This window comes from Mustelus asterias, chromosome 33, assembly GCF_964213995.1.
Source record: "Mustelus asterias chromosome 33, sMusAst1.hap1.1, whole genome shotgun sequence".
NCBI lineage: Eukaryota > Metazoa > Chordata > Chondrichthyes > Carcharhiniformes > Triakidae > Mustelus > Mustelus asterias.
The window spans coordinates 2,374,152-2,401,911 of NC_135833.1; the positions used below are offsets into that span (position 1 = coordinate 2,374,152).

A 27,760-nucleotide genomic window follows, 5' to 3' on the forward strand; every position below is an offset into this window, starting at 1 on the left:
GGCTTTGTATTAAAACAGGTTGGGGATTGGGATTGGGTCCAGCCTTCCGTCAGCAATCAAACGCTCCCCCCCCCCCCCCCCCCCCGCGGACTCTGCCCCCCCCGCCCCCCCTCGAACACTCCCCCCCCCCCCCCCTCCCCCCCCTGGACTCTGCACCCCCCCCGGACTCTGCCCCCCCCCCCCCCCAGGACCCTGCACCCCCCCCGGACTCTGACCCCCCCCCCCAGGACTCTGCACCCCCCCCTCGAACACTCCCCCCCCCCCCCCCCCCCGGACTCTGCCCCCCCCCCCCCCCAGGGACTCTGCACCCCCCCCTCGAACAGTCCCTCCCCCCCCCCCCCCCACACTCTGCCCCCCCCCCCCCCCGGACTCTGCCCCCCCCCCCCCCGGACTCTGCCCCCCCCCCCCTCCCCGGACTCTGCCCCCCCCCCTCCCCCGGACTCTGCCCCCCCCCCCTCCCCGGACTCTGCCCCCCCCCCCCTCCCCGGACTCTGCCCCCCCCCCCCTCCCCCGGACTCTGCCCCCCCCCCCCCTCCCCGGACTCTGCCCCCCCCCCCCCCTCCCCGGACTCTGCCCCCCCCCCCCTCCCCGGACTCTGCCCCCCCCCCCCTCCCCGGACTCTGCCCCCCCCCCCCCTCCCCGGACTCTGCCCCCCCCCCCCCCGGACTCTGCCCCCCCCCCCGGACTCTGCCCCCCCCCCGGACTCTGCCCCCCCCCCCCCCCCCCCCGGACTCTGCCCCCCCCCCCCCCCCCCCCCGGACTCTGCCCCCCCCCCCCCCCGGACTCTGCCCCCCCACCCCCCCCGGACTCTGCCCCCCCACCCCCCCGGACTCTGCCCCCCCACCCCCCCGGACTCTGCCCCCCCCCCCCCCCGGACTCTGCCCCCCCCCCCCCGCGGACTCTGCCCCCCCCGCCCCCCTCGAACACTCCCCCCCCCCCCCCTCCCCCCCCTGGACTCTGCACCCCCCCCGGACTCTGCCCCCCCCCCCCCCAGGACCCTGCACCCCCCCCGGACTCTGACCCCCCCCCCCAGGACTCTGCACCCCCCCCTCGAACACTCCCCCCCCCCCCCCCCCCCCCCGGACTCTGCCCCCCCCCCCCCCCCCAGGACCCTGCACCCCCCCCGGACTCTGACCCCCCCCCCCAGGACTCTGCACCCCCCCTCGAACACTCCCCCCCCCCCCCCCCCCCTCCCCTGGACACTGCCCCCCCCCCTCGAACAGTCCCTCCCCCCCCCCCCCACACTCTGCCCCCCCCCCCCCCCCCGGACTCTGCCCCCCCCCCCCCCCCGGACTCTGCCCCCCCCCCCTCCCCGGACTCTGCCCCCCCCCCCTCCCCGGACTCTGCCCCCCCCCCCCCTCCCCGGACTCTGCCCCCCCCCCCTCCCCGGACTCTGCCCCCCCCCCTCCCCGGACTCTGCCCCCCCCCCCCCCCGGACTCTGCCCCCCCCCCCCTCCCCGGACTCTGCCCCCCCCCCTCCCCGGACTCTGCCCCCCCCCCCCCCCCCCGGACTCTGCCCCCCCCCCCCCCCCCCCGGACTCTGCCCCCCCCCCCCCCCCCCCCCCCGGACTCTGCCCCCCCCCCGGACTCTGCCCCCCCCCCCCCCCCCCCCCCGGACTCTGCCCCCCCCCCCCCCCCCCCCCCCCCCCCCCCCGGACTCTGCCCCCCCCCCCCCCGGACTCTGCCCCCCCCCCCCCCGGACTCTGCCCCCCCACCCCCCCGGACTCTGCCCCCCCCCCCCCCCGGACTCTGCCCCCCCCCCCCCTGGACTCTGCCCCCCCGGACTCTGCCCCCCCCCCCCCCCCCCGGACTCTGCCCCCCCCGGACTCTGCCCCCCCCCCCCCCGGACTCTGCCCCCCCCCCCCCCCGGACTCTGCCCCCCCCCCCCCATGCCCCCCCCCCTCCCGACCTGCCCCCCCCCCCCCCGGACTCTCCCCCCCCCCCCCCCGGACTCTCCCCCCCCCCCCCCCCGGACTCTGCCCCCCCCCCCCCCCCCCCCCCGGACTCTGCCCCCCCCCGGACTCTGCCCCCCCCCCCCCCGGACTCTGCCCCCCCCCCCCCCCCCGGACTCTGCCGCCCCCCCCCCGGACTCTGCCGCCCCCCCCCCCCCGGACTCTGCCCCCCCCCCGGACTCTGCCCCCCCCCCCCCCCGGACTCTGCCCCCCCCCCCCCGGACTCTGCCCCCCCCGGACTCTGCCCCCCCCCCCCGGACTCTGCCCCCCCCCCGGACTCTGCCCCACCCCCCCCCGGACTCTGCCCCCCCCCCCCGGACTCTGCCCCCCCCCGGACTCTGCCCCCCCCCCCCCCCCGAACTCTGCCCCCCCCCCCCGAACTCTGCCCCCCCCCCCCCGAACTCTGCCCCCCCCCCCCCGAACTCTGCCCCCCCCCCCGAACTCTGCCCCCCCCCCCGAACTCTGCCCCCCCCCCCGAACTCTGCCCCCCCCCCCGAACTCTGCCCCCCCCCCGAACTCTGCCCCCCCCCCGAACTCTGCCCCCCCCCCCCGAACTCTGCCCCCCCCCCCCGAACTCTGCCCCCCCCCGAACTCTGCCCCCCCCCCGAACTCTGCCCCCCCCCGAACTCTGCCCCCCCCCCGAACTCTGCCCCCCCCCGAAACTCTGCCCCCCCCCGAACTCTGCCCCCCCCCGAACTCTGCCCCCCCCCGAACTCTGCCCCCCCCCCGAACTCTGCCCCCCCCCGAACTCTGCCCCCCCCCGAACTCTGCCCCCCCCCGAACTCTGCCCCCCCCCGAACTCTGCCCCCCCCCGAACTCTGCCCCCCCCCCCGAACTCTGCCCCCCCCCGAACTCTGCCCCCCCCCCGAACTCTGCCCCCCCCCCGAACTCTGCCCCCCCCCCGAACTCTGCCCCCCCCCCGAACTCTGCCCCCCCCCCGAACTCTGCCCCCCCCCCGAACTCTGCCCCCCCCCCGAACTCTGCCCCCCCCCGAACTCTGCCCCCCCCACCCCGAACTCTGCCCCCCCCACCCCGAACTCTGCCCCCCCCACCCCGAACTCTGCCCCCCCACCCCGAACTCTGCCCCCCCCCACCCCGAACTCTGCCCCCCCCACCCCGACTCTGCCCCCCCCACCCCGAACTCTGCCCCCCCCCACCCCGAACTCTGCCCCCCCCCACCCCGAACTCTGCCCCCCCCCACCCCGAACTCTGCCCCCCCCCACCCCGAACTCTGCCCCCCCCACCCCGAACTCTGCCCCCCCCCACCCCGAACTCTGCCCCCCCCACCCCGAACTCTGCCCCCCCACCCCGAACTCTGCCCCCCCCACCCCGAACTCTGCCCCCCCCCACCCCGAACTCTGCCCCCCCCCACCCCACCCCCCGCCCCCCCCCACCCCCCGCCCCCCCCCACCCCACCCCACCCCCCCCGAACTCTCTCTCTCCCCCCCCTCTCCCTCCCCCCTCCCCCCTCCCCCTCCCCCTCCCCCCTCCCCCCTCCCCCTCCCCCTCCCCCTCCCCCTCCCCCTCCCCCCTCCCCTCCCCCTCCCCCCTCCCCCTCCCCCTCCCCCCTCCCCCCTCCCCCTCCCCCTCCCCCTCCCCCTCCCCCTCCCCCTCCCCCTCCCCCCGGACTAGTTGCCAGGCCGCATCACTTTCCCTGATGTGGAGATGCCGGTGTTGGACTGGGGTAAACACAGTAAGAAGTCTCACAACCACCAGGTTAAAGTCCAACAGGTTTATTTGGAGTCACGAGCTTTCGGAGCGCCGCTCCTTCATCAGGTGAGCGGGGAGGTGTGTTTCACAAACACGGCATATATGGACAGAGACACAATTGCAATGCGAGTCTTTCCCGGTACAGACAGTGTGAGTGTGGAGAAGGATAATCGCAGGTTAAAGAGGTGAGAATTGTCTCGAGCCAGGACAGTTAGTAAGATTTTGCAAGCCCAGGCCAAATGGTGGGGACCCATTATCTTGCAATTGTGCCTCTGTCTGTATCTGCCGTGTTTGTGAATCCAACTCCTCACTCACCTGATGAAGGAGCAGCGCTCCGAGAACTTGTGATTCCAAATAAACCTGTTGGACTTTAACCTGGTGGTTGTGAGACTTCTTACTGTGCCCACTTACCCTGCCCTGTGACAGCAGCACTGAGCCTGGACTGGGCTGAATGACCCCCTCCCTGACACCTGACGTTGCGTCCGGATCCAGCCAAGGGTTCTTTTGTTTTTTAATTGTGGTGCTGAGGGCTGGACCCTTGCTCCCTCCGCAGATGCTGCCTGACCTGTCCTTCCAGCTGTTTTGTTGCCCTCAGATGTTTTTGCCGCTTTCTGTTTTTACAATTCTAACCCTGTTGTTGAAACGCCCAGAATGCTGTCGTCTCTTGTGTTGTTTTAACACGCAGGGCACAAGAGCAGTGTCGCAAAAACAAGAAAGCACTCGGCAGCTTTTTCCAGCAGCGTTTTTCTTTTTGTTTATGTTTTAGATCAGTCCAAAGATGTGTAGGTTAGGTGGATTGGCCATGCTAAATTGTCCCTTAGTGTCCAAAGATGTGCGGGTTAGGTGGATTGGCCATGCTAAATTGTCCCTTAGTGTCCAAAGATGTGTGGGTTAGGTGGATTGGCCATGCTAAATTGTCCCTTAGTGTCCAAAGATGTGCGGGTTAGGTGGATTGGCCATGCTAAATTGTCCCTTAGTATCCAAAGATGTGCAGGTTAGGTGGATTGGCCATGCTAAATTGTCTCTTAGTGTCCAAAGATGTGCAGGTTAGGTGGATTGGCCATGCTTTGCCCCTTAGTGTCCAAAGATGTGTAGGTTAGGTGGATTGGCCATGCTAAATTGCCCCTTAGTGTCCAAAGATGTGCAGGTTAGGTGGATTGGCCATGCTTTGCCCCTTAGTGTCCAAAGATGTGTAGGTTAGGTGGATTGGCCATGCTAAATTGTCCCTTAGTGTCCAAAGATGTGCGGGTTAGGTGGATTGGCCATGCTAAATTGTCCCTTAGTATCCAAAGATGTGCAGGTTAGGTGGATTGGCCATGCTAAATTGTCCCTTAGTGTCCAAAGATGTGCAGGTTAGGTGGATTGGCCGTGCTAAATTGCCCCTTAGTATCCAAAGATGTGCAGGTTAGGTGGATTGGCCATGCTAAATTGCCCCTTAGTATCCAAAGATGTGCAGGTTAGGTGGATTGGCCATGCTAAACTGCGCCTTAGTGTCCAAAGATGTGCAGGTTAGGTGGATTGGCCATGCTAAATTGTCCCTTAGTATCCAAAGATGTGCAGGTTAGGTGGATTGGCCATGCTAAATTGCCCCTTAGTGTCCAAAGATGTGCAGGTTAGGGGGATTGGCCATGCTAAATTGCCCCTTAGTATCCAAAGATGTGCAGGTTAGGTGGATTGGCCATGCTAAATTGCCCCTTAGTGTCCAAAGATGTGCAGGTTAGGTGGATTGGCCATGCTAAATTGCCCCTTAGTATCCAAAGATGTGCGGGTTAGGTGGATTGGCCATGCTAAATTGCCCCTTAGTGTTCTGTGATGCGCAGGTCAGAGGGATTAGCGGGATAAATATGTTGGGTGACGGGATAGGACCTGGGTGGGATTGTGGTCGGTCTCGGCTCGATGGGCCGAATGGCCTCCTTCTGCACTGTCGGGATTCTCTGGTTTTGTCTCCAGCATCCACAGTTTGACCCGAGCGCTGTGTGTTTGTCTACTTTTTGTGTTTGAGATGTGACTTTTATTTTATTTCAGTTCTTCTTGTCTATTTTGGTTGCTGACTCATCCTGTCAAAACTGTTCTGACTGGTGCCTGAGGGTGAAGTAAAGACGTCTGAAAAAATAAAGATTTAAAGTTTATTTATTAGTGTCACGAATAAGGCTTACATTAACACAGCGATGAAGTTACTGTGAAAATCCCCCGAGTCGCCCACACACTCTGGCGCCTGTTCGGGTCACGCTGAGGGAGAATTTAGCACGGCCCAATGCACCCTAATCAGCGCGTCTTTCGGACTGTGGGAGGAAACTGGAGCACCCGGAGGAAACCCACGCAGACACGGGGGGAGAACGTGCAGACTCCACACAGACAGTGACCCGAGCCGGGAATCGAACCCGGGTCCCTGGCGCTGTGAGGCAGCAGTGTCCCGTTTATGGTCCCCACAGGAGAGACAAACAAGTTATAAAGAGAGGCAGCTGCAATTTATCCTACCCTGAGCGAAAGTCGTGCTGGTTAAGACAAGGTCGTTGATTTTTTTATATATATCTCAAAGGGTTATCTGTGTATTATTAGAAACTTATTAGGAACATTGCTAGTACCTTTTTTTTGTTTGTCAGAATTCTCACTTTTTAATGCTTTTTATTTAGGGTGGCGCAGTGGGTTAGCGCTGCTTTCTCACAGCGCCAGGGACCCGGGTTCGATTCCCGGCTTGGGTCACTGTCTGTGCGGAGTCTGCACATTCTCCCCGTGTCTGCGTGGGTTTCCTCCCACAGTCCGAAAGACGTGGCTGGTTCAGGTGCTAAATTCTCCCTCAGTGTTACCCGAACAGGCGCCGAAGTGTGGCCACTAGGGGATTTTCACAGTAACTTCATTGCGGTGTTAATGTAAGCCGACTCGTGACACTAATAAATAAACATTAAACTTCGTATGTGGGGGTGTCAGCCGTGGCCCCACGGGATTGGGTGTTGTGGGAAAGAGACTTGTCCCCAATGTAAGCCGATCTTAAAGTTTATTTATTAGTGTCACAAGTAGCTTACATTAACATTTCAGTGAAGTTACTGTGAAAATCCCCCAGTCGCCACACTCCGGCGCCTGTTCTGGGGACACTGAGGGAGAATTCAGCACGGCCAATCCACCTAACCAACACATCTTTGGACACGGGCAATTTAGCATGGCCAATCCACCTAACCTGCACATCTTTGGACACGAAGGGGCAATTTAGCATGGCCAATCCACCTAACCTGCACATCTTTGGACACTAAGGGGCAATTTGGCATGGCCAGTCCACCTAACCTGCACATCTTTGAACAGTAAGGGGCAATTTAGCATGGCGAATCCCCCTAACCCGCACATCTTTGGACACTAAGGAGCAATTTAGCATGGCCAATCCACCTAACCCGCACATCTTTGGACACTAAGGAGCAATTTAGCATGGCCAATCCACCTAACCTGCACATTGGACTGTGGGAGGAAACCGGAGCACCCGGAGGAAACCCACGCAGACACGGGGGGGAGAACGTGCAGACTCCGCACAGACAGTGACCCGAGCCAGGAATCGAACCCCTGTGTCCCTGACGCTGTGAGGCGGCAGTGCTAACCCCGCTGTGCCTCCCGACCTGTGGCACTAATAAATAAACTTCAAAACTTTTATTTGACACTTTTGTTTTCCGTCGCTCTCGCTTTCTTGCCTTTCTCGTAATCCTCCCACTGTTTCTGCAGTTCTCATGTTTGTACAATGCTTCAGGACGGGTGGACACTCGGCAATCTTGCCGCCTCCTGTGATTCTCTCTCCCTCTGTCTCTCCCCCTTTTTGTGAAGCTTCTTGTTTATCTCCAGAGACGGGGCATGAGTCAGATGCTGTGTGTGCTTCCTGCTGTTTTTGTTTTGAGATCTCCAGTATCTTTTCATGGGGAAACAATCCAGCCCGGTTCCTGAGTCAGGAATGAAGGCAGCCAAAGTTTAAACAAAAAAAGCGGGGGGAAGAGACAGAAATGTTTCTTTACTTCCCGATAGGATGTGACCCACCGGTAACGGGGAGTGAAGGAGCATCACCAACGGTTTCTAAAAGTGAATCAATATCATTGAAATAGAAAGCACCACCTGTGTGCAAAGGGCAGGGAAATAGATCCGACTGAAAATATTTTACCGGTTCAGTTGGTTAGTGGGCGAGTCAGACCATAAGGCGCAGGAGCAGTGGGTTAGCACTGCTGCCTCACAGCGCCAGGGACCCGGGTTCGATTCCCGGCTCAGGTCACTGTCTGTGCGGAGTCTGCACGTTCTCCCCGTGTCTGCGTGGGTTTCCTCCCACAGTCCGAAAGACGTGCTGGTTAGGGTGCTAAATTCTCCCTCAGTGTAACCCGAACAGGCGCCGGAGTGTGGTGACGAATTTTGAAGTTTATTCATTGACGTCGCAATGACCAGCCCCCGACACCCCCCTCCCTATCTCTGTAACCTCCTCCAGCCCCCGACACCACCCTCCCTATCTCTAACCTCCACCAGCCCCTAGACCCCCTCCCTATCTCTGTAACCTCCTCCAGCCCCCGACACCACCCTCCCTATTTCTAACCTCCACCAGCCCCTACACCCCCCTCCCTATCTCTGTAACCTCCTCCAGCCCCTTACACCCCCTCCCTATCTCTGTAACCTCCTCCAGTCCCGACACCCCCTCCCTATCTCTGTAACCTCCTCCAGATCCGACAACCCTCCCTATCTCTGTAATCTCCTCCAGCCCCGACACCCCCTCTCTATCGCTGTAACCTCCTCCAGCCCCGACACCCCCTCCCTATCTCTGTAACCTCCTCCAGCCCCTTACACCCCCTCCCTATCTCTGTAACCACCTCCAGCCCCCACACCCCCTTCCTATCTCTGTAACCTCCTCCAGCCCCCACACCCCCCCCCCCTCTATCTCTGTAACCTTCTCCAGCCTCTACACCCCCTTCCTATCTCTGTAACCCCCTCCAGCTCCCTACAACCCCTCCCTATCTCTAACCTCCTCCAGCCCCTACACCCCCCTCCCTATCTCTGTAACCTCCTCCAGCCCCGACACCCCCCCATCTCTGTAACCTCCTACACCCCCCTCCCTATCTCTGTAACCTCCTCCAGCCCCGAGACCCCCTCCCTATCTCTGTAACCTCCTCCAGCCCCCTACACCCCCTCCCTATCTCTGTAACCTCCTCCAGCCCCGACACCCCCTCCCTATCTCTGTAACCTCCTCCAGCCCCGAGACCCCCTCCCTATCTCTATAACCTCCTCCAGCCCCGACACCCCCCCATCTCTGTAACCTCCTCCAGCCCCTACACCCCCCTCCCTATCTCTGTAACCTCCTCCAGCCCCCTACACCCCCTCCCTATCTCTGTAACCTCCTCCAGCCCCGACACCCCCTCCCTATCTCTGTAACCTCCTCCAGCCCCGAGACCCCCTCCCTATCTCTATAACCTCCTCCAGCCCCGACACCCCCCCCATCTCTGTAACCTCCTCCAGCCCCTACACCCCCCTCCCTATCTCTGTAATCTCCTCCAGCCCCGAGACCCCCTCCCTATCTCTGTAACCTCCTCCAGCCCCCTACACCCCCTCCCTATCTCTGTAACCTCCTCCAGCCCCGACACCCTCTCCCTATCTCTGTAACCTCCTCCAGCCCCCTACACCCCCCTCCCTATCTCTGTAACTTCCTCCAGCCCCTACACCCCCTCCCTATCTCTGTAACCTCCTCCAGCCCCGACACCCCCCTCCCTATCTCTAACGTCCTCCAGCCCCGACACCCCTCCCTATCTCTGCAACCTCCTCCAGCCCCGACACCCCTCCCTATCTCTGTAACCCCCTCCAGCCCCGACGCCCCCTCCCTATCTCTGTAACCTCCTCCAGCCACACAGCTACTTCCTGTGGGAGTGAATTCCACCACTCTCTGGGTGAAGAAATTTCTCCTCACCTCAGTTCTAAAAGGTTTACCCATTATCCTCAAACTATGACCCCTAAGTTCTGGACTGCCCCCACCATCGGGAACATTCTTTCTGAATCTACCCTGTCTAACCCTGTTAGAATTTTATAAGTTTCTATGAGATCCCCTCACTCTTCTAAACTCCAGTGAATATAATCCTAACCCACTTAGTCTCTCCTCATATGACAGACCTGCCATCCCAGGAATCAGCCTGGTAAACCATCGCTGCGCTCCCTCTATAGCAAGGACATCCTTCCTTGTGCATGTGTGTTTGTATATGTGTTTGTGTATTTGCATGTATGTATTTGTGTGTGCTTGGAAGCATACGTGTGTGTATTTATATGTATGCGTGTGAATGGGTATGTTTAAGATGTATTTATTAGTCACAGGTAGTCTTATATTAACAGTGCAATGAAGTTACTGTGGAAATCCCCCAGTCGCCACACTGCGCCGCCTGTTCGGGTTACACTGAGGGAGAATTTAGCATGGCCAATGCACCCTAACCCGCACGTCTTTGGACTGTGGGAGGAAACCGGAGCACCCGGCGGAAACCCACGCAGACACGGGGAGAACGTGCAGACTCCGCACAGACAGTGACCCGAGCCGGGAATCGAACCCGGGTCCCTGGCGCTGTGAGGCAGCAGCACTAACCCACTGTGCCACCATGCCACTCAATCAACGGGTCAGCATTCTGGATTTCCAGTCTGTGAAAGGGGTGGTACGGTGGGTTAGCACTGCTGCCTCACAGCGCCCAGGGACCCGGGTTCGATTCTCGGCTTGGGTCACTGTCTGTGCGGAGTCTGCACGTTCTCCCCCCCTTGTGTCTGCGTGGGTTTCCTCCGGGTGCTCCGGTTTCCTCCCACAGTCTGAAAGATATGCTGGATAGATGTGTTGGCTGTGCTAAATTCTCCCTCAGTGTACTCAAACAGGCGCCAGAGTGTGACAACTAGGGATGTGCAGGTTAGGTGGATTGACCATGCTAAATTGCCCCTTAGTGTCCAAAGATGTGCAGGTTAGGTGGATTGGCCATGCTAAATTGCCCCTTAGTGTCCAAAGATGTGCAGGTTGGGTGGATTGGCCATGCTAAATTGCCCCTTAGTGTCCAAAGATGTGCAGGTTAGGTGGATTGGCCATGCTAAATTGTCCCTTAGTGTCCAAAGATGTGTAGGTTAGGTGGATTGGCCATGCTAAAGTGTCCCTTAGTGTCCAAAGATGTGTAGGTTAGGTGGATTGGCCATGCTAAATTGCCCCTTAGTGTCCAAAGATGTGTAGGTTAGGTGGATTGGCCATGCTAAATTGCCCCTTAGTGTCCAAAGATGTGCAGGTTAGGTGGATTGGCCATGCTAAATTGCCCCTTAGTGTCCAAAGATGTGCAGGTTGGGTGGATTGGCCATGCTAAATTGCCCCTTAGTGTCCAAAGATGTGCAGGTCGGGTGGATTGGCCATGCTAAATTGTCCCTTAGTGTGAGGGGCACTAACAGGTTAAAAGCAAATTACTGCAGGTGCTGGAATCTGAAACCAAAAGAGAGAAAACGCTGGAAAATCTCAGCAGGTCTCGAGCTGACGTTTCACGTCCGGACGACCCTTTGTCAAAGCTAAAAGGCAGAGAAAGTGGGAGATATTTATACCGCAGGGGGAGGGAATGAAAGATGAGTCGTAGCCACAGACACCAGGGGAAAGGCTGCTAATGGCAGCCCATAGAGAGAATAGAAGGTGTGAATGGGCAAAGGGCAGAGAAGCTGAAATCAGAGGGTGAGCTGTGACGGATGAAGATGTGGGGGGAGAGAAAGGGGGAGAAAAGGTTAGGAAAAGGGGTTATTTGGGGTTATGGGGATAGGGCCTGGGTGGGATTGTGTTAGGTGCAGGCTCGATGGGCCAAATGGCCTCCTCCTGCACTGTGGGGGATTCTAACCCTGTTAGAATTTTCTATGGGATCCCCCCCCTCACTCTTTTAAACCTCGTTAAATCATAGAAGAAATCATAGAAACCCTACAGTGCAGAAGGAGGCCATTCGGCCCATCGAGTCTGCACCGACCACAATCCCACCCAGGCCCTACCCCCACATATTTTACCCACTAATACCTCTAACCTACGCATCCCAGGACTCTAAGGAGCAATTTTTTTAACCTGGCCAATTAACCTAACCCGCACATCTTTGGACTGTGGGAGGAAACCGGAGCTCCCGGAGGAAACCCACGCAGACACGAGGAGAATGTGCAAACTCCACACAGACAGTGACCCAAGCCGGGAATCGAACCCAGGACCCTGGAGCTGTGAAGCACCAGTGCTAACCACTGTGCTACCGTGCCGCCCTACAGTCCGAACCAGCTCAGTTGTTGTTTGGCGGCAGCAGCTTCTGTCCAAACTGCTGAGGGATCCATTTAAAACCTCGACCTGTTGCCCTCTGTATAAACGGGCTGGCCTGGGCAGTTTCTGTGGCCTCGGTGTTTGGATCAGCGAGTTGCATCTGTCCCGATCCTTTGTGTTTGCACATCTGACATTCCTCAGATGCTTATGGACCTCCCATCAATCCCCCCTGGCTGGAGAGGATTTACGCGGTTTTGCTGGCATGGGGCAAACTCATTCTGAATCACACTTGCCTGGAAAAATGCTGATCTGATGTCCCGTAATAAATGTTCCGCTTTTTAACGAGGTGTTACGAAGAATACTTTGGCGTGCAAAAGTTAGTGGAACGCACTCATCAATAAACTTTAAAAACTTTTAACTGTTAGTGGAGCAAACTCCACCCCCCCCCCTCATTTTGTGTGAGAGATGTGGCTGTGTTTATCCCTTGTAAAATCTTTACTTTCCTGGAGCCCAGTGTGAGATTTTTTTTTAAGTTTATTTATTAATCACAATTAAGGCTTACATTGGGCGGCACGGTAGCACAGTGGTTAGCACTGCTGCTTCACAGCTCCAGGGTCCTGGGTTCGATTCCCGGCTTGGGTCACTGTCTGTGTGGAGTTTGCACATTCTCCTCGTGTCTGCGTGGGTTTCCTCCGGGTGCTCCGGTTTCCTCCCACAGTCCAAAGATGTGCGGGTTAGGTTGATTGGCCAGGTTAAAAATTGTCCCTTAGAGTCCTGAGATGCGTAGGTTAGAGGGATTAGCGGGTAAATGTGTGGGGGGAGGGCCTGGGTGGGATTGTGGTCGGTGCAGACTCGATGGGCCGAATGGCCTCCTTCTGCACTGTAGGGTTTCTATGATGATTTCTATGATGATTAACACTGCGATGAAGTTACTGTGAAATTCCCCCTAGTCGCCACACTCCGGCGCCTGTTTGGGTCAATGCACCCTAACCAGCACGTCTTTCAGGACTGTGGGAGGAAACCAGAGCACCCGGAGGAAACCCACGCAGACACGGGGAGAATGTGTAGACTCCGCACAGAGAGTGACCCGAGCCGGGAATCGAACCCGGGTCCCTGGCGCTGTGAGGCAGCGGTGCTAACCCACTCGATCAACAGATCAGCCTTCTGGATTTCCAGCCTGCGAAAGGAGCGGCACAGTGGGTTAGCACTGCTGCCTCACAGCGCCGGGGACCCGGCAAATGTTGTGCCTTTGTTTAAAAAAGGGCTGCAGGGAAAAACCTGGGAACTACAGGCCTCTCATCTGTGGTGGGTAAGTTGTTGGCAGGTATTTTGAGAGACGGGATCTACAGGCATTTCGAGACGCCAGGACTGATTAGGGCGGCACGGTAGCACAGTGGGTTAGCGCTGCTGCTTCACAGCTCCAGGGACCTGGGTTCGATTCCCGGCTCGGGTCACTGTCTGTGTGGAGTTTGCACATTCTCCTCGTGTCTGCGTGGGTTTCCTCCGGGTGCTCCGATTTCCTCCCACAGTCCAAAGATGTGCGGGTTAGGTTGATTGGCCATGCTAAAATTGCCCTTAGTGTCCAAAGATGCGTAGGCTAGAGGGATTAGTGGGTAAAATATGTAGGGATATGGGGGTAGGGTCTGGGTGGGATTGTGGTCGGTGCAGATGGGCCGAATGGCCTCTTTCTGTGCTGTAGGGTTTCTAAGATTTCTAAGGGACAGTCAGCATGGCTTTGTGAGTGGAAAATCATGTCTCTCAAATTTAATTGAGTTTTTTGAAGGGGTAACCAAGAAGGTAGATGAGGGCAGTGCAGTTGATGTTGTCTACATGGACTTTAGCAAGGCCTTTGACAAGGTACCGCATGGCAGGTTGTTGCATAAAGTTAAACCTCACGGGATCCAGGGTGAGGTATCTAAATGGATACAAAATTGGCTTCTGTCAAGAGGGTGGTTGTAGAGAGTTGTTTTTCAAACTGGAGGCCTGTGACCAGCGGTGTGCCTCAGGGATCAGTGCTGGGCCCACTGTTATTTGTCATTTATATTAATGATTTGGATGAGAATATAGGCGGCATGGTTAGTACGTTTGCAGATGACACCAAGATTGGTGGCATAGTGGACAGTGAAGAAAGTTATCTCCAATTGCAATGGGATCTTGATCAATTGGGCCAGTGGGCTGACGAATGGCAGATGGAGTTTAATTTGGACAAATGCGAGGTGATGCATTTTGGTAGATTGAACCAGGGCAAGACTTACTCAGTTAATGGTAGGGCGTTGGGGAGAGTTACAGAACAAAGAGATCTAGGGGTACATGTTCATAGCTCCTTGAAAGTGGAGTCACAGGTGGGCAGAGTGGTGAAGAAGGCACATTCGGCATGCTTGGTTTCATCGGTCAGAACATTGAATGCAGGAGTTGGGGTGTCTTGTTGAAGTTGTACAAGACAATGGCAAGGCCACAATTGGAATACTGTGTGCAATTCTGGTCACCCTATTATAGAAAGGATATTATTAAACTAGAAAGAGTGCAGAAATGATTTACTAGGATGCAACTGGGACTTGATGGATTGAGTTATAAGGAGAGGCTGGATAGACTGGGACTTTTTTCTCTGGAGCGTAGGAGGCTGAGGGGTGACCTTATAGAGGCCTGTAAAATAATGAGGGGCACAGATCAGCTAGATAGTCAATATCTTTTCCCAAAGGTAGGGGAGTCTAAAACTAGAGGGCATAGGTTTAAGGTGAGAGGGGAGAGATACAAAAGTGTCCAGAGGGGACAATTGTTTCACACAGAGGGTGGTGAGTGTCTGGAATGAGCTGCCAGAGGTAGTAGTAGAGGCGGGTACAATTTTATCTTTTAAAAAGCATTTAGACAGTTACATGGGTACGATGGGCATCGAGGGATATGGGCCAAATGCGGGCAATTGGGATTCGCTTAGGGCGGCATGGACAAGTTGGGCCGAAGGGCCTGTTTCCATGCTGTAAACCTCTATGACGTGCTGGATAGGTGTGTTGGCTGTGCTAAATTCTCCCTCCGCGTACCTGAACAGGCGCCAGGGTGTGACAACTAGGGCATTTTCACAGTAACTTAATTGCAGTGTTAACGCAAGCCTCACTTGTGACTAATACATAAACTTTACTTTTAAGGCAGTGTAGACCAACAGCTCGGAGAGAGGCAGCTTCACTTGTTTGGTTGTTTACTTGTGCTGGAACTGCGTCAGTCTCTGTTGTAGTTCTGTTGTGGTATCTGATGGCATAGCAACGTGAGTGAGGTGTTGGCTGCCCTGGCTCCAAGAGCAAAGAGCAGTACAGCACAGGAATAGGCCCTTTGGCCCCCCAAGCCGCTTGGCAGTGTGGAAGATCAGAAGGATCTTGGGGCCCGGGTTCATAGGACGCTCAAAGCGGCGTCGCAGGCAGAGGCTGTGGTTAAGAAGGCGTATGGAATACTGGCCTTCATCAATAGAGGAATTGAGTTTAGAAATCGGGAGATAATGCTGCAGCTGTATAGGACCCTGGTCAGACCCCACCTGGAGTACTGTGCCCAGTTCTGGTCGCCTCATTACAGAAAGGATGTGGAAGCCGTAGAACGGGTGCAGAGGAGATTTACAAGGATGTTGCCTGGATTAGGTGGCATGCCTCATGAGGATAGAACAAAGAACAGTACAGCACAGGAAACAGGCCCTTCGGCCCTCCAAGCCTGTGCCGCTCCTTGGTCCAACTAGACCAATCGTTTGTATCCCTCCATTCCCAGGCTGCTCATGTGACTATCCAGGTAAGTCTTAAACGATGTCAGCGTGCCTGCCTCCACCACCCTACTTGGCAGCGCATTCCAGGCCCCCACCACCCTCTGTGTAAAAAACATCCCTCTAATATCTGAGTTATACTTCGCCCCTCTCACCTTGAGCCCGTGACCCCTCGTGAACGTCACTTCTGATCTGGGAAAAAGCTTCCCACCGTTCACCCTATCTATCCCCTTCATAATCTTGTATACCTCTATTAGATCTCCCCTCATTCTCCGTCTTTCCAGGGAGAACAACCCCAGTTTACCCAATCTCTCCTCATAGCTAAGACCCTCCATACCAGGCAACATCCTGGTAAACCTTCTCTGCACTCTCTCTAACGCCTCCACGTCCTTCTGGTAGTGCGGCGACCAGAACTGGACGCAGTACTCCAAATGTGGCCTAACCAGCGTTCTATACAGCTGCATCATCAGACTCCAGCAACAGACTCCAGATAGGTTGAGAGAGCTTAGGTCTTTTCTCCTTGCAGAGGCGAAGGATGAGAGGTGACCTGATAGAGGTGTACAACATGTTGAGGGGTATTGATAGAGTGGATTCTCAGAGGCTTTTACCCAGGGCTGAAATGGTTGCCACAAGAGGTCACAGGTTTAAGGTGCTGGGGAGTAGGTACAGAGGAGATGTTAGGGGTAAGTTTTTCACTGAGGGTGGTGGGTGCGTGGAATCGGCTGCCGGTAGTGGTGGTGGAGGCGGATTCGATAGGGTCTTTTAAGAGACTTTTGGATAAGTTCATGGAAGTTAATAAGATAGAGGGTTACAGGTAAGCCTAGTAGGTAGGGACATGTTCAGTGCAACTTGTGGACCAAAGGGCCTGTTTGTGCTGTAGCTTTTCTATGTTCTAAGCCTGTGCTGATCATGATGCCCTAACTAAACTAAAAAAAAAACCCTTCTACCTTTACTCAGTCCGTATCCCTCTATTCCCTCCCTATTCATTACCCATCTAGATGCCGGTGATTGAAAACGAGCTAATGTGACGCCCCTATCCAAAAAGGGAGAGAGGCCAAAAGTAGGAAACAATATTTGATTTATTATTGTCACATGTATTGGGATACAGTGAAAAGTATTGTTTCTTGCGCGCTATACAAAGCATACCGTTCATAGAGAAGGAAAGGAGAGAGTGCAGAATGTAGTGTTACAGTCATAGCTAGGGCGTAAGATCAACTTAATGCGAGGTCGGTCCATTCAAAAGTCTGACGGCAGCAGGGAAGAAGCTGTTCTTGAGTCGGTCGGGACGTGACCTCAGACTTTTGTATCTCTTTTCCCGACGGAAGAAGGTGGAAGAGAGAATGTCCGGGGGTGCGTGGGGGTCCTTGATTATGCTGGCTGCTTTTCCCCGAGACAGCGGGAAGTGTAGACAGAGTCAATGGATGGGAGGCTGGTTTGAGTGATGAATTGGCTACATTCAAGACCAGTAGGGCAGCTAGCTTGACCTCTGTGGTGGGGAAGTTGCTGGAATCAATAAGAAGACGATGACTGAGCAGTCGGAAAGACGAAGCTCAATCCCCCACTGTCAGCCTGGCTTTCTGAAGGGGAAGTCATGCTTGACAAACTTGCTGGAGTTCCCTGAGGACATAACCAGCAAGGTGGACAATGGGGAGCGTATGGATGTGGTATATCTGGACTGCCAGAAGGCGTTTGACAAGGTGCCACATGAAAGACTGATCCAGAAGGTGAGATCGCAGGGGTTGGGGATAGAGCACTGGAAGACTGACAGAACACAGCCCAAAGGGGCTTGCAGCTCCGAAAGCTTATGTGGCTTTTGCTACCAAATAAACCTGTTGGACTTTAACCTGGTGTTGTTAAACCTCTTACTGTGTTTACCCCAGTCCAACGCCGGCATCTCCACATCATGACTGACAGAAAGCAGAGAGCCGGGATAAATGGGTCCTTCTCTGGCTGGCCAAGTGGAACTGGTGGAGCGTCACAGGGGTCAGTCCTTGGACCTCAACTGTTCGCACATTCTCTCTCTCTCTCTCTCTCTCTCTCTCTCTCTCTCTCTCCCCCCCCCCCCCCCCCCGCATTGTCTGTGTGAGTTTCCCCTGCATTGTCTGTGTGAGTTTCCTCCCACACTCCAAAGATGTGCAGGTTAGGTGGATTGGCCATGCTAAATTGCCCCTTAGTGACCAAAGATGTGCAGGTTAAGTGGATTGGCCATGCTAAATTGCCCCTTAGTGACCAAAGATGTGCAGGTTAGGTGGATTGGCCGTGCTAAATTGCCCCTTCGTGTCCAAAGATGTGCAGGTTAGGTGGATTGGCCATGCTAAGTTGCTCCTTAGTGTCCAAAGATGTGCAGGTTAGGTGGATTGGCCATGCTAAATTGCCCCTTCGTGTCCAAAGATGTGCTGGTTAGGTGGATTGGCCATGCTAAATTGCCCCTTCGTGTCCAAAGATGTGCAGGTTAGGTGGATTGGCCATGCTAAATTGCCCCTTAGTGACCAAAGATGTGCAGGTTAAGTGGATTGGCCATGCTAAATTGCCCCTTCGTGTCCAAAGATGTGCAGGTTAGGTGGATTGGCCATGCTAAGTTGCTCCTTAGTGTCCAAAGATGTGCAGGTTGGGTGGATTGGCCATGCTAAATTGCATCTTAGTGTTCAAAGATGTGCAGGTTAGGTGGATTGGCCATGCTAAATTGCCCCTTAGTGTCCAAAGATGTGCAGGTTAGGTGGATTGGCCATGCTAAATTGCATCTTAGTGTTCAAAGATGTGCAGGTTAGGTGGATTGGCCATGCTAAATTGCCCCTTAGTGTCCAAAGATGTGCAGGTTAGGTGGATTGGCCATGCTAAATTGCCCCTTAGTGTCCAAAGATGTGCAGGTTAGGTGGATTGGCCGTGCTAAATTGCCCCTCAGTTTCAGGGGGATTAGCGGGGTAAATGCATGGGGTGATGGGATTAGGGCTTGGGTGGGATTGTGGTTGGTGCAGACTCGATGGGCCGAATGGCCTCCTTCTGCACCGTAGGATTCTCTGATAATGGACTTGGCCCCTCCTCGTGCGACGGACCTGCCATCTCTGGTATTTAGTTGTTGATTGCGCTGCGTGTTAGGAATCCAAAGCGTTGATGTCCGACAGTAACCGGTGGGAGTGAAACCCTCGTTTTTGATGCAGCGTTCCTAATAGTAGGATTCTTTCCTCACCAGATGGATCAGAGTGAGCCGAGAAATGTGGCTGAAGGTTCTGGAGGTTCCGAGCGGGGGAGTGTGTCCTCGACTGCCGCCAGACGTGAGTATGCTTCACCCTCCGGCCCGCACTGAGCTAGCAGGCTTGGTCGAAGACCAGGCTGTTAGCCCCTCTTGCCTCAACGCAAACAAAAATCAGACAATGCTGGGAAAGCATTCAACAGGTCGGGCAGCGTCGATGGACAGTGTGTCAGTCAGCTAGACACTACCCAGTGTTTCGACTCCTGACTTCGTGGCACAGCGGGTTAGCACTGCTGCCTCACAGCGCCAGGGACCCGGGTTCGATTCCCGGCTTGGGTCACTGTCTGTGCGGAGTCTGCACGTTCTCCCCCCGTGTCTGCGTGGGTTTCCTCCGGGTGCTCCGGTTTCCTCCCACACTCCAAAGGTGTTGCGGGTTAGGCGTATTGGCCGTGCTAAATTGCCCCTTGGTGTCTAAAGATTTGTGGGTTAGATGGGATTGGCCGTGTTAAATTGCCCCTTTGTGTCAGGGAGATGAGCGGGGTAAATAAGTGGGGTTATGTGGATGGGGCCTGGGTGGGATTGTGGTCGGTGCAGACTCGATGGGCCGAATGGCCTCCTTCTGCACTGTAGGGATTCTATGATTCTTGTCCGGTGAGTGAGTGGGGACTGGACCAGATCAGGTGCAGATACAAAATGACATTAACGAATATGGGGATAAAAGTTTAAAGTTTATTTATCAGTGCCACAAGTCGGCTGACATTAACACTGCAATGAAGTTACTGTAAAAAATCCCCTAGTCGCCACACGCCTGTTCGGGTAACACTGAGGAAGAATTTAGCACCTAACCAGCATGTCTTTCGGACCGTGGGAGGAAACCGGAGCACCCGGAGGAAACCCACGCAGACACAGGGAGAACGTGCAAACTCCACACAGACAGTGACCCAAGCCGGGAATCGAACCCGGGTCCCTGGTGCTGTGATGCAGCAGCGCTAACCCACTGTGCCGCCCCTTGCATTGGCTGTGCTAAATTCTCCCTCAGTGTAACCCGAACAGGCGCCGGAGTGTGGCGACTGGGGGATTTTCACAGTAACTTCATTGCAGTGTTAATGTAAGCCTCACTTGTGACACTAATGAATAAACTTAAAAAGATTTGGCAGCAGCTGTAAGGAGAGAAAAGAGTGGACATTTCGAGTACAGATAACCCTTTGACAAAGTGAGCTTTATGCCTATAAAAGACTCTCTGCCTTTTCGCTTTGACAAAGGGTCGTTCGGACTGGAAACGTCAGCTCTTTTCTCTCCTTACAGATGCTGCCCAGACCCGCTGAGATTTTCCAGCATTTTCTCTTTTGGTTTCAAATTCCAGCATCCGCAGTAATTTGCTTTGAGTCAGAGAGTCATTGAGGTTTACAGCATGGAAACAGGCCCTTCGGCCCAACTTGTCCATACCACCCCTTTTTTAAAAACCCCTAAGTTTGTCCCAATTGCCCGTATTTAGCCCATATCCCTCTGTACCCATCTCACCCATGTAACTGTCCAAATGCTTTTTAAAAGACAAAATTGTACCCGCCTCTACTACTACCTCTGGCAGCTCATTCCAGACACTCACCACCCTCTGTGAAGAAATTGCCCCTCTGGACACTTTTGTATCTCTCCCCTCTCACCTTAAACCTATGCCCTCTAGTTTTAGACTCCCCTACCTTTGGGAAAAGATATTGACTATCTTGCTGATCTGTGTCCCTCATTATTTTATAGACCTCCATAACCCCTCAGCCTTCTACGTTCCAGAGAAAAAAGTCCCAGTCTATCACGCGTCATAGCGGGGCACGGCAGCACAGTGGTTAGCACTACTGCTTCACAGCTCCAGGGACCTGGGTTCGATTCCCGGCTTGGGTCACTGTCTGTGTGGAGTTTGCACATTCTCCTCGTGTCTGCTTGAGTTTCCTCCGGGTGCTCCGGTTTCCTCCCACAGTCCAAAGATGTGCAGGTTAGATTGATTGGCCATGCTAAAAATTGCCCTTCGTGTCCTGAGATGCGTAGGTTAGAGGGATTAGTGGGTAAATATGTAGGGATATGGGGGTAGGGCCTGGGTGGGATTGTGGTTGGTGCAGACCCGATGGGCTGAATGGCCTCTTTCTGTACTGTAGGGTTTCTATGATTCTATCCAGCCTCTCTTTATAACTCAAACCATCAAGTCCCGGTAGCATCCAAGTAAATCTTTTCTGCACTCTTTCTAGTTTAATAATATCCTTTCTATAATAGGGTGACCAGAATTGCACACAGTATTCCAAGTGTGGCCGTACCAATGTCTTGTACAACTTCAACAAGACGTCCCAACTCCTGTATTCAATGTTCTGACCAATGAAACCAAGCATGCCGAATGCCGCCTTCACCACTCTGTCCACCTGTGACTCCACTTTCGAGGAGCTATGAACGTGTACCCCTCGATCTCTTTGTTCTGTAACTCTCCCCGACGCCCTACCATTAACTGAGTAAGTCCTGCCCTGGTTCAATCTACCAAAATGCATCACCTCGCATTTCTCTAAATTAAACTCCATCTGCCATTCGTCAGCCCACTGGCCCAATTAATCAAGGTTTTGTTGCAATCAGATTTTATTTTTAAAAGATTTTGCTTCTTGTGCAGAAATAAGATTTGTCCAAATTCCTGCTGTTTTTGTGGGCGCGGTGACTGTCCCTCGGCAAAGTGTATCTGTTCTTCGGTTAACTTTATTTTTTCTGCTATTTTTTTCTTCTTCAACCCTCTCCTGGCCCCAGACCTCGAAGTACTCGTTTACCTGGTGAATAACTCCGTTATTCAGATATCTGTGGAGAGTCTGTCGACCCTCACGGCGGGGGAACTCAGCCGGACCGTTCGGGAAGCGCTGCAGTTACCTGATGAGGCTCAGGACATTTTTGCGTTGTGGCTCATCTCTCCATTCCTGGGTGAGTGCCTGCGTCGCTTTGGGCCCTGGAGGCTGGGGCGGGTATCGGGGCGCCCTTCTCCATTTATACACAAGTCAACTCATTCGCCATAAAATATGCCGGAGGGGATTTGAACAGCATAATTGGGGAGGCACGTATCTGAGGAAGGATGGGCTAGAATACAAGCCGTGATGTGGAGATGCCGGCGTTGGACTGGGGTGGGGCACAGTAAGAAGTCTCACAACACCAGGTTAAAGTCCAACAGGTTTATTTGGAATCACAAGCTTTCGGGGCGCTGCTCCTCCATCAGGTGAGTGGAGAGGTAGGTTTCACAAACACTGCATATATCGACACAGACACAATTGCAAGATAATGGGTCCCCACCATTTGTCCTGGGCTTGCAAAATTCTACTGACAGTCCCGGCTTGAGACAATTCACACCTCTTTAACCTGTGATTATCCCTCTCTCCACTCGCACTGTCTGTACCTGTAAAGACTTGATTACCTGTTAAGACTCGCGTTCCAACTATTATCTTGCAATTGTGTCTCTGTCTATATCTGCCGTGTTTGTGAAACCTACCTCTCCACTCACCTGATGAAGGAGCAGTGCTCCGAAAGTGATTCCAAATAAACCTGTTGGACTTTAACCTGGTGTTGTGAGACCTCTTACCAGAATACAAGAGCAGGGATGTACTTCTGAGGCTGTATAAGGCTCTAGTCAGACCCCATTTGGAGTATTGTGAGCAGTTTTGGGCCCCATATCTAAGGAAGGATGTGCTGGCCTTGGAAAGGGTCCAGAGGAGGTTCACAAGAATGATCCCTGGAATGAAGAGCTTGGCGTATGAGGAACGGTTGAGGACTCTGGGTCTGTACTCGTTGGAGTTTAGAAGGATGAGGGGGCATCTTATTGAAACTTACAGGATACTGCGAGGCCTGGATAGAGTGGACGTGAAGAGGATATTTCCACGAGTAGGAAAAACTAGAACCAGAGGGCACAACCTCAGGCTAAAGGGACGATCCTTTAAAACAGAGATGAGGAGGAATTTCTTCAGCCAGAGAGTGGTGAATCTGTGGAACGCTTTGCCGCAGAAGGCTGTGGAGGCCGGGTCATTGAGTGTCTTTAAGACAGAGATAGATAGGTTCTTGATTAATAAGGGGATCAGGGGTTATGGGGAAAAGGCAGGAGAATGGGGATGAGAAAAATATCAGCCATGATTGAATGGCGGAGCAGACTTGATGGGCCGAGTGGCCTAATTCTGCTCCTATGTCTTATGATCTCCTGGAGACCTCAGGCCAATCCTGGAGGGTTGGCCACCATTTTGTGACACCTAACCCAGAAATGCCGCCATCTTGATAGTCTGGAGGGATGTCAGAAGTTACAGAGGGACATAGATAGGATACAAGACTGGGCGGAGAAGAGGCAGATGGACTTCAACCCAGATAAATGCGTAGTGGTCCATTTTGGCAGGTCAAATGGGATGAAGGAGTACAATATAAAGGGAAAGATTCTTAGTACTGTAGAGGATCAGAAGGACCTTGGGGTCTGGGTCCATAGGACTCTAAAATTGGCCCCGCAGGTGGAGGAGGTGGTTAAGAAGGCGTATGGTGTGCTGGCCTTTATCAATCGAGGGATTGAGTTTCGGAGTCTGGGGATAATGATGCAGCTATATAAGACACTCGTCAGACCCCACTTGGAGTACTGTGCTCAGTTCTGGTCGCCTCATTACAGGAGGGATGTGGAAAAGATTGAAAGGGTGCAGAGGCGATTTACAAGGATGTTGCCTGGATTGAGTGGCATGTCTTATGAGGATAGGCTGAGGGAGCTCAGTCTTTTCTCCTTGGAGAGACGTAGGATGACAGGAGACCTAATAGAGGTATATAAGATGTTGAGAGGTATATAAGATGTTGAGAGGCATAGATCGGGTGGACTCTGAGGCTTTTTCCCAGGGTGAAAATGGCTGCTACGAGAGGACACAGGTTTAAGGTGCTGGGGGGTAGGGGAAATGTTAGGGGGAAGTTTTTCCACACAGAGGGTGGTGGGCGAGTGGAATCGGCTGCCGTCAGTGGTGGTGGAGGCAAACTCAATAGGGTCTTTTAAGAGACTCCTGGATGAGTACATGGGACTGAATAGGATGGAGGGTTATAGGTAGGCCTAAAAGGTAGGGATATGTTCGGCACAACTTGTGGGGCCGAAGGGCCTGTTTTGTGCTGTAGTTTTTCTATGTTTCTATGTAATGTGAGGTAGGTCCATTCAAAAGTCTGACAGCAGCAGGGAAGAAGCTGTTCTTGAGTCAGTTGGTACGTGACCTCAGACTTTTGTATCTTTTACCCGACGGAAGAAGTTGGAAGAGAGAATGTCCGGGGTGCATGGGGTCCTTGACTATGCTGGCTGCTTTTCCCGAGGCAGCGGGAAGTGTAGACAGAGTCAATGGATGGGAGGCTGGTTTGCGTGATGGATTGGGCTACATTCACAACTCTGTGCAGTTTCTTGTGGTCTTGGGCAGAGCAGGAGTCATACCAAGCTGTGATACATCCGGAAAGAATCATAGAATGGAATCGTAGAATCCTTACAGTACAGAAGGAGGCCATTCGGCCTATCGAGTCTGTACTGACAACAATCCCGCCCAGGCCCTATTCCCGCAACCCGACGCATTTACCCTAGCTAGTCCCCCTGACACGAGGGTCAGTTTTGTACGGCCAATCCACCTCACCCGCACATTTTTGGACTGTGGGAGGAAACCGGAGCACCCGGAGGAAACCCACGCAGACACAGGGAGAACGTGCAAACTCCACACAGACAGTGACTCAAGTCGGGAATCGAACCGGGGTCCCTGGCGCTGTGAGGCAGTGACGCTAACCCACTGTGCCACCGTGCCGCCCCTTGAGGGTGGCTTGCGTGATGGACTGGTCCACGTTTCACAACCCTTTGTAGTCCCTTGCGGTCTTGGGCAGAGCAGGAGCCCATACCAAGCTGTGATACAACCAGAAAGGATGCTTTCTGTGGCGCATCTGTAAAAGTTGGTGAGAGTCGTAGCCAACGTGCCAAATTTCCTTCGGCTTTTACGAAAGTAGAGGCGTTAGCTGACTTTCTTAACTATAGCGTTGGTGAAGAGGGACCAGGAGAGGTGGTCGGTGATCTGGACGCCTAAAAAGTTGACGCAGTTTGGTTTGGGCAGACAGTCTGTACTTTGTGCCTCTAGGACTTGTACGCACCGACTGTCTCGCACCGTGCAGCCAGGTTCTGCCACACCATTGCCCAGAAACATGACCTAACTCTGTGATTCATCCTTGGGGTGACACAGTAACCCAGTCCCTTCCTGTGGGCTTTCGACAACAGGGGGTTCTGATGTCTCAGACAAGGCCCTCCAGTAACTCCAGCAGTGAGTCATTCATGGCCTTGCTGTTTTTCTGTGGTGTCGCTGGCTCAGGATTCCTGCCTTGTGTACCGGTGACTGTAACCCCGCGCACACAAAAAGAATTAAAGTTCATTGTCTGGACCACTGAGTCATCTGAAATGTGAATGGAAGTATTATCCCAGAGCAAGGGGGAGGGGGGAGAAATAAATGTGAGGAAGGCTGTCCTCCAGCCTTGCTCTGTGTATAACATATGTTCCACAGTGAGTTTCTTGCATAACACCACCTTCAGGACTTGAGTGTCCAAATGACTACGCCCACGGCACTTAAATACCACGGACTTGGCTGCGCACAATGGCTGTATTGTGTCCCCTTCTTTAGAATTCATTGTGAGACAGGCGCCAAAAAGACATTGCCCCAGTAACTCGAGAATTCATTTTCCTGTGTCTGTGGTTGCGTCTCTCCATTAGTCGGATTAAAGTACATCCAATCCATTTGTAAGCGAGACGGCAAGATATTCGTCCGAGGGGAGCAGCTCTTTCAGGCTGGGGGGGGGGGGGGGGGGGGGCGCGTCTGGGACGGATTTCGAGAGGAGAACATTTAAGCCTTCTCTCTGTTCGCCGTCCCCCGCGTAACATTCCCCTATCTGACATTCGCCTCGGCAGCAAAGAGAGGAAGGCAGATTGTCATCGACTTCAGGAAGCGTAGAGGAGAACATGCCCCTGTCCACGACAACGGGGACGAAGTAGAAAGGGTCGAGAGCTTCAGGTTTTTAGGTGTCCAGATCACCCGTCCTGGTCCCCCCCCCATGCCGACACTATAGTTAAGAAAGCCCCACCAACGCCTCTACTTTCTCAGAAGACTAAGGAAATTTGGCATGTCAGCTACGACTCTCGCCAACTTTTACAGATGCACCATAGAAAGCATTCTTTCTGGTTGTATCACAGCTTGGTATGGGCTCCTGCTCTGCCCAAGGCCGCAAGGAACTACAAAAGGTCGTGAATGTAGCCCAATCCATCACGCAAACCAGCCTCCCATCCATTGACTCTGTCTACACTTCCTGCTGCCTCGGGAAAAGCAGCCAGCATAATTAAGGACCCCCACGCACCCCGGACATTCCCTCTTCCACCTTCTTCCGTCGGGAAAAAGATACAAAAGTCTGAGGTCACGTACCGACCGACTCAAGAACAGCTTCTTCCCTGCTGCCGTCAGACTTTTGAGTGGACCTACCTCGCACGAAGTTGATCTTTCTCTACACCCTAGCTATGACTGTAACACTACATTCTGCACTCTCTCCTTTCCTTCTCTTTGAACGGTATGCTTTGTATGGTGCGCAAGAAACAATACTTTTCGCTGCGTGCTAATACATGTGACAATAAATCAAATCAAACTCTCCACAGGGGGTGGATTAGGTCGGCACGGTGGTTAGCACTGCTGCCTCACAGCAACAAGGACCCGGGTACGATTCCCGGCTTGGGTCACTGTCTATGCGGAGTCTGCACGTTCTCCCCATGTCTGCGAGGGTTTCCTCCGGGTGCTCCAGTTTCCTCCCACAGTCCGAAAGGTGTGCAGGTTAGGTGGATCGGCCATGCTAAATTACCCCTTAGTGTCAGGGGGACTAGCTAGGATAAATGCATGGGGTTATGGGGATAGGGCCTGGGTGGGATTGTGTTCGATGCAGACCCAATGGGCCGAACGGTCTCCTTCTGCACTGTAGGGATTCGATGGGGGAAGAACGTTTAAGCATTTTCTCTGTTCACCATCCTCCGCACAACATTCCCCTATCTGACATTCACTTCAGTAGCAATAGGAGGAAGCCAGATTGTTGCTTGAATGGGTATAAATTGGGAGAGGCGGATACTCAGCGAGACCTTGGTGTCCTCGTGCATCAGTCGCTGAGAGTAAGCGCGCAGGTACAGCAGGCAGTAAAGAAGGCGAATGGTATGTTGGCCTTCACAGCGAGAGGATTTGAGTGTAGGGATAGGGATGTTTTGCTGCAATTGTATAGGATGTTGGTGAGGCCACACCTGGAGTATTGTGCGCAGTTTTGGTGTCCTTGTCTGAGGAAGGATGTCCTTGCTATCGAGGGAGCACAGCGAAGGTTTACCAGGCTGATTCCTGGGATGGCAGGTCTGTCATATGAGGAGAGACTAAGTGGGTTAGGATTATATTCACTGCAGTTCAGAAGAGTGAGAGGGGATCTCATAGAAACTTATAAAATTCTAACAGGGTTAGACAGGGTGTATTCAGAAAGAATGTTCCCGATTTATTTATGAGTCATAAGTAAGGCTTACATTAACACTGCAATGAAGTTACTGTGAAAATTCCCCTAGTCGCCACAGTCTGGGGCCTGTTCGGGTCAATGCCCCCTAACCAGCACGTCTTTCAGAACGTGGGAGGCACCCGGAGGAAACCCACGCAGACACGGGGAGAACGTGCAAACTCCACACAGACAGTGACCCAAGGCTGGAATCCAACCCGGGGATGGTGGGAGGAGTCCAGAATTAAAGATCATAGTTTGAGGATAAAGTCCTTTTGGGACTGAGGTGAGGAGAAATTTCTTCACCCAGAGAGTGGGTGGAATTCACTCCCACAGAAAGTAGTTGAGGCCAAAACGTTGTGTGATTTCAAGAAGGAATTAGGTATCGCTCTTGGGGCTAAAGGGATCGAGGG

General features: G+C 54.5%; 2 protein-coding genes across 2 annotated transcripts in view; both read left to right on the forward strand.

Annotated features, from left to right (window-relative positions):
• rce1a (Ras converting CAAX endopeptidase 1a) overlaps positions 1 to 27,760 on the forward strand; it is a 325,304-nt gene that overhangs the window by 158,898 nt on the left and 138,646 nt on the right. The gene's annotated exons all lie outside the window — the stretch shown is intronic.
• Positions 18,816 to 27,760, forward strand: part of frmd8 (FERM domain containing 8) — a 48,089-nt gene continuing 39,144 nt past the window's right edge. The window contains exons 1-2 of the mRNA XM_078200938.1: positions 18,816 to 18,897; positions 21,588 to 21,755. Of these exons, the coding sequence (XP_078057064.1) occupies positions 18,816 to 18,897; positions 21,588 to 21,755 (250 nt within the window). The remainder of the gene's footprint in view (positions 18,898 to 21,587; positions 21,756 to 27,760) is intronic.